Here is a 5,205-nt window from a genome sequence, read left to right as displayed (position 1 = left end):
GGGACACGAAGCTGGGACACCGGATCCAGACACCCCTTGGAACTGGTGTCACCCAGCCGGAGCCATGGTGGCTTTGTGCCACTGCTGAGTAATGGGGTTTTGCATGCTGGGGGGTGGGAAATTTTGCTGGAGTAGGATGAACCATTCCTGTTTTTCCCGAATTTCCTCTCTTCCCCAGAGCATCTCCGGGGCTTTTGAGAGTATCTACAAGCAGCACGGGGTGGTGGGGCTGTGGCGGGGGGTGACGGGTGCCGTGCCCCGCGTGGCAGTGGGCTCGGCCGCGCAGCTCGCCACCTTCGCCTCTGCCAAGGACTGGGTCTGTGAGCGCCAGGTGAGGAGGAATGTGCGCCAGATCCGGCTGCTGCTGGTCCCCCCCACTTCCCAATTTTTGGCGAAAGAGCTGATGGCTGGGGCTTCCCACAGTGGTTCGGGGAGGGCAGCTGGGCCGCGGTGCTGGCAGGGGGCATGGTGAGCGGCGTGGCCGTGGCGGTGACGATGACGCCCTTCGACGTGGTCAGCACCCGTCTCTACAACCAGCCGGTGGATGCCGACGGCACAGTAAGGCCATTCGGCAAAAGATGGCGGGGGAGCACATGGCTTTTCCCAGGATTGTGTCCGGCAAGGGTGCGCAGCCAGCTCCTCTCTCCCCAGGGCAAGCTCTACCGGGGCTTTTTGGATTGCGTCCTGCAAATCTCCAGCAAAGAGGGGCTGCTAGGCTTGTACAAGGGCATCGGGGCCGTCTACCGCCGCCGCGGCCCCCACACCGTCCTCAGCCTCTTCTTTTGGGATGAGCTCAGGAAGATGGTGCAGCACCAGCAGCCCCCAGGGCCGTAGGACGGGCTCCGGCCCCTGCCATGGCCGTTAATAAAGGGGTTTTTCTATTTTTGGTGTCATTTCGGGGTCTTTGGGGTGGTGCAAACGCAGGGGGGAGGGCTGTGCCCTGCAAAGCCAGAACCCGAAACACTGCGCTGCATCGGCCTGGAGAGGATAACGGCAATGCGGGGGGGGGAGGGTTAAAGATGCCGGTGGTCCCCAAGCCCCGCCATGTGCGTCCCATCACTGTATCCCAATCCCCACCCTAATTTTCCCTTCCATGGGGCAGCTGGAGCTCATCTGCTCTGGCCAGGGCTCCAGCTGCCCTTGCTTGCCCTGACAATGATTTACTAGCCGGGAGGGCCGCTCCCAGCCTCCGCCCCGTGGACCTTGGAGCCGGGGCCTGGCTACGCTGTGGCTCCTCTCCACCAAAAATGTTTTCCCTGGGGTCCTGGCTGCCGGCATTGCCCGGGCTGGCGTGGGGCTGGGCGCTACTGGATGCACTCCTGCAAGGTGAGAGCCCTTGGGGGTGGTGTGGGGACGGCTTGGGGACACCCTGGGGGACACCAGTGACCCACTGCTGCCTTTTCCCTGCAGGGTTGGTGGGTGCCTGCGCCATCTCGGTGCTCTGCAGCCTCCTGAAGGTTTATCTCTACATCCAGTGCCTGAAGTAAGCACCGGCCCTTCTTCCCCCCGGGGGGTTTGTTTTGGAGAGCCCCTTTTGGGATCTGTTTTTGGGATCCGCTATCAGGAGGGGGGTGGCTCTCAGCACCCATGGGTGCTGGCGGTGGCCCAAGCAGGGCAGGGGCTGCGCCCTCCTCTCCCCTCTGCAAAGCACAGGGGAGGTCTCTGAGGCTGTCACCCCATTTTGGGGTGGCGGAGGACAGGGACATCCTGCCCAGCTCAGCATCCCCCTCGTTGTCCCCAGCAACCCGGAGAGGCAGGCAGAGAAGGAGGCGATCCGGACACAGCGGTGGGTGCTGGAGCCGCTGCGCGTGGTGGTGCTGACAGGGGTGCTGGCACTGGTGGGGTCCCGCGTGGCCGCGCTGGTGGTGCTGGAGTTCTCCCTGCGTGCTGTCTCCACCATCCTCTCCCTCGGCAAGGTGAGACTGGATGGGGGAAACTGAGGCACGGCGGGGAGGAGGGAGCTGTGAAACTGAGCATCCCTTGCAGATGTGCAAGGGGATTGCTCTGCAGCCGTGCATCCCCTTGCAGATTTGCAACAGCTATGGGGGCTGTGGCATGGAGGAGACCGTGCATCACTTTGCAGCAACGCATCCCCTTGCCGCTCTGCAAGCTCCGCGGGGAGTACGGGGGTGGCTGGCATGGAGAAAACCATGCATCACTCTGCAACCGTGCGTCCCCCTGCTGTTTGCAACACCCATGGGGAGGACAGGGAAGACGGCACGGAGAAGACCGTGCATGGCACTGCAAATTCTGCAGGGAGGATGAGGGCTGTGGCCTGCCCGAAGTAATGCATCCTCCTGCTGCCTGCAGCACCCGTGGGGCATATGAGAGCTGTGGCATGGAGAAGCCTATGCATCCCTCCCCTGCTGCTTTGCAGCCTCAGCGGGGAGGATGAGGATGGCTGGCATGGAGAAAGCCATGCCTTGCCCTGTGCACATGCATGTTTGTGCAACTGTGCATCCCCTGGCTGCCTGCAACACCCATGGGGGTTACGGGGAGGCCGCAGCATGGAGGAAGCCATGCATCGTTTTGCAGCCGTGCATCCCCTGGCTGCTTGCAACCTCTGCAGCAGCTGACGGTGCTGTCCTGCTCTCACAGGGCGCCCACAGCAGCCAGCTCTACCTGCTGTGCCAGTACTCGCTGGGCTGCGGGGTGTCCTGCAGCCTCAGCTTCTTGCTAGAAGGGGCTCCCCACGGGACCTGCAACCTGGCGCTGGCGGCGGGGCTGGCGGGGCTGCTGGCCACCTACGCCCGGCGCCTGGCTCGTCACGTCTGCACCCTCTACGAGCTGCACAGCCGAGCACGTTACTGCGGCATCTGCATCCTCCTCCTTGCCGCCGGTCACGGCATCCCCCAGCTGCTCCAGAACGCTTTGGCCATCATCTTCACTGTGGCTGACCTGTCTGCCGTGGCGCTCATCAACCGGGATTTCCTCTCCACGGCGGAGGCTGTCCGCTTCTGGACGCCACTCACCATCTGCTACACGCTGCTGGTCATCTACATGCAAGGTGAGAAGGGGAACGAACCCCCAGGGGTTTTTTTGGGGGGAAGGAGGGCTGAGAGCAGTCTGTCCCAGTATGAGGCATCCTGGGGCTACGTGGGCGCACAGGGGGCATCCTGGGGGTGTATAGGGGTTATATGGGGCATCCTGGGGTTATATGGGCAGTATGGGGCATCTTGGGCATATATGGGGCAGTAGGAGCAATCCTGGGGGTATATGGGTCAGTAGGGGCAATCCTGGGGATATGTGGGGCATCCTGGGGCTGTATAGGGGGTATATAGTACATCCTGGGGTGGTCTAGGGGCTGTATGGGGCATCTTGGGGCTGTATAGAGGGTATATGGGGCAGTATGGGGTGTCCTGGGCCAGTATAGGGGGCAGTATGGGACATCCTGGGGCTGTATGCAAAGCCACCCTGTAGCGTCCCTGCAATGCACAGAGTCCCCTGGTTGTGGGGCTGGGGAAGGGACAGGGTCACCCTCCCCAGCGGCCACCCCGACTTCGCATCCTTGCAGAGGAGCCACAGCAGGGCACCAGTGGGGGGCTGGTTTACCAGACGGTGCTGGTACGGATGGGTGGCCTCTTCATCCTCCTCCTCACTGTTGGCCGTTGGACCGACATCCTCCACGTCCTCCTCTCGCTGCTGGGAGAGCTCTGGTGCTTGCTCAGCGCCGGCGTTATGCTGAAGGCGTGCCAGCAGCAGGTGAGATGGGGTCACCTCCCCGCCATGACGCTGGGGTGACGGGCTGGCGGCAGCGCGGAGGCCATGGTGAGGGGCCTTCCTGCTTCTCTTCTTCTATCTCCCGTAGGGTTTCACCCAGCAGTCACGGTTGGATAGGTGGTCAGGATCAGGATCAGAGGAGGCATCCTGATCAGCTGCGGGGTGTAACCGGGCATCAGAAACTCAGGGTGGCTTTGTCCGGCTTCCCGAGACATGGGCACCCTCCCCAAACCTTCCTCATCGCAGATTCCCCCACGGGGATGAAAGAGGGCTCCTGGAAGGTGCTTGACCCCATCCCGTGGGGTGGGGGATGTTGCGGGGAGGCTTGCACAGGCCCCTGTTTTTTGGGGGGATCCCACAAGGCTGCAGCGGTGGTGGGGGTTTGCTCCCCTGTCCTGCCAAGGGTGGGGGATGCTGGTGGATGTCCCCATCCTCGGCGGCTGCAGGGCCGCGCTGGCACAGTGCGAGGGCCTCTGGGGGTTTATAAATCTCAGAAAATAAAGGTTTTTTCCAGCAAAATCCATGGGCAGAGCAAGCTCGAGAGCGGCTCGGGGACGGCTGCGGTGCAGCTTTTTGGAGGAGGTGGACGGTGCGGTTCCTCCCTGGGAAGGGAAAGGGGCTCCCTGGGGGGGTGACCCTCTGGCTGAGAGGTGCCCCCATGCCTCAGTTTCCCCACTTGGCTGCAGCTGGCTGTGCCATGGGGTACCAGGCCCTGGGCAGTTGGGGTGCAGGATTGGGAGTGAGAAAGAGGCCCTGGCGGCAGCTGCTTCCCTGGGCAAGACCCCACCACTTCCCTGGGGGGGAGCAGGAGAGGGTTTGGGGCAGTATGGGGCATCCAGGGGTATGTGGGACCATAGAGGGCATCTGGAGGGTATGTGGGACCATATGGGGTATCCTGGGGGTATATGGTGTATCCTAGGGGTATATGGTGGCATAGGCGGCCACCTGGGGCTATGTAGGGGCACATGGGCATCCTGGGAGGTATATGGGGGGGCACATGGAGCAACCTCCAGGCACAAGGGGCAACCTAGGGTTGTTGGGGCATCCAAGGCTGTACAGGGCACCCTGGGGACATGGGGCACCCTGAGGGTGTCTGGGGGAATTGGGGGGCCCATGGGACAACCGGGGAAGGGGGGGGCGGGGGAGCTGGGGGCATGGGTCATCTCAGAGCATCTAGGGACACCTGAGTGGCCGTGGGTCACCCTGGGGTGCATGGGGCAACCAGAGGGCTCGGAGGGCACCCTAAGGACATATGGGGCACCCTGAGGTCCCATGGAGCACCCTGGGGTGCACGGGGCTGTCCGAGGGGACCACAGGGCACCCCAGGGTGCACAAGGGCACCCTAAAGACCTACGGGGCACCCTAAGGACATGTGTCCTCCGCTCTGCCCGTGGCCGTGGGGCAGGCAGGGAGGAAGAGGAGGAGGAGGAGGAGGAGGAGGAGGGAGGAAGGGGCGGTGATGCCGGGCGGCTCTGCCTCCCCACT

The 5,205-nt window shown here is 63.2% G+C and overlaps 2 protein-coding genes across 2 annotated transcripts in view; both read left to right on the top strand.

The window, feature by feature from the left end:
• Positions 1–834, top strand: part of SLC25A34 (solute carrier family 25 member 34) — a 3,653-nt gene extending 2,819 nt beyond the window's left edge. The window contains exons 2-4 of the mRNA XM_009646560.1: positions 179–331; positions 424–558; positions 652–834. Of these exons, the coding sequence (XP_009644855.1) occupies positions 179–331; positions 424–558; positions 652–834 (471 nt within the window). The remainder of the gene's footprint in view (positions 1–178; positions 332–423; positions 559–651) is intronic.
• Positions 835–1,184: 350 nt separating this feature from the next.
• TMEM82 (transmembrane protein 82) lies at positions 1,185–3,871 on the top strand. Its single transcript, XM_009646559.2, has 6 exons — positions 1,185–1,326; positions 1,411–1,483; positions 1,742–1,916; positions 2,599–3,007; positions 3,515–3,702; positions 3,809–3,871. Exons 1-6 carry the CDS (start codon positions 1,248–1,250, stop codon positions 3,869–3,871), a joined length of 987 nt encoding a protein of 328 aa, XP_009644854.1. The 5' UTR covers positions 1,185–1,247.
• The last annotated feature ends 1,334 nt before the right edge of the window (positions 3,872–5,205 follow it).

The sequence above is a fragment of the Egretta garzetta genome, unplaced genomic scaffold (genome assembly GCF_000687185.1).
Source record: "Egretta garzetta isolate BGI_Z169 unplaced genomic scaffold, ASM68718v1 scaffold69, whole genome shotgun sequence".
NCBI classification, from domain to species: domain Eukaryota; kingdom Metazoa; phylum Chordata; class Aves; order Pelecaniformes; family Ardeidae; genus Egretta; species Egretta garzetta.
The sequence above is the reverse complement of the archived record's forward strand: the minus strand, read 5'-3'. Positions and strand labels throughout refer to the sequence as shown.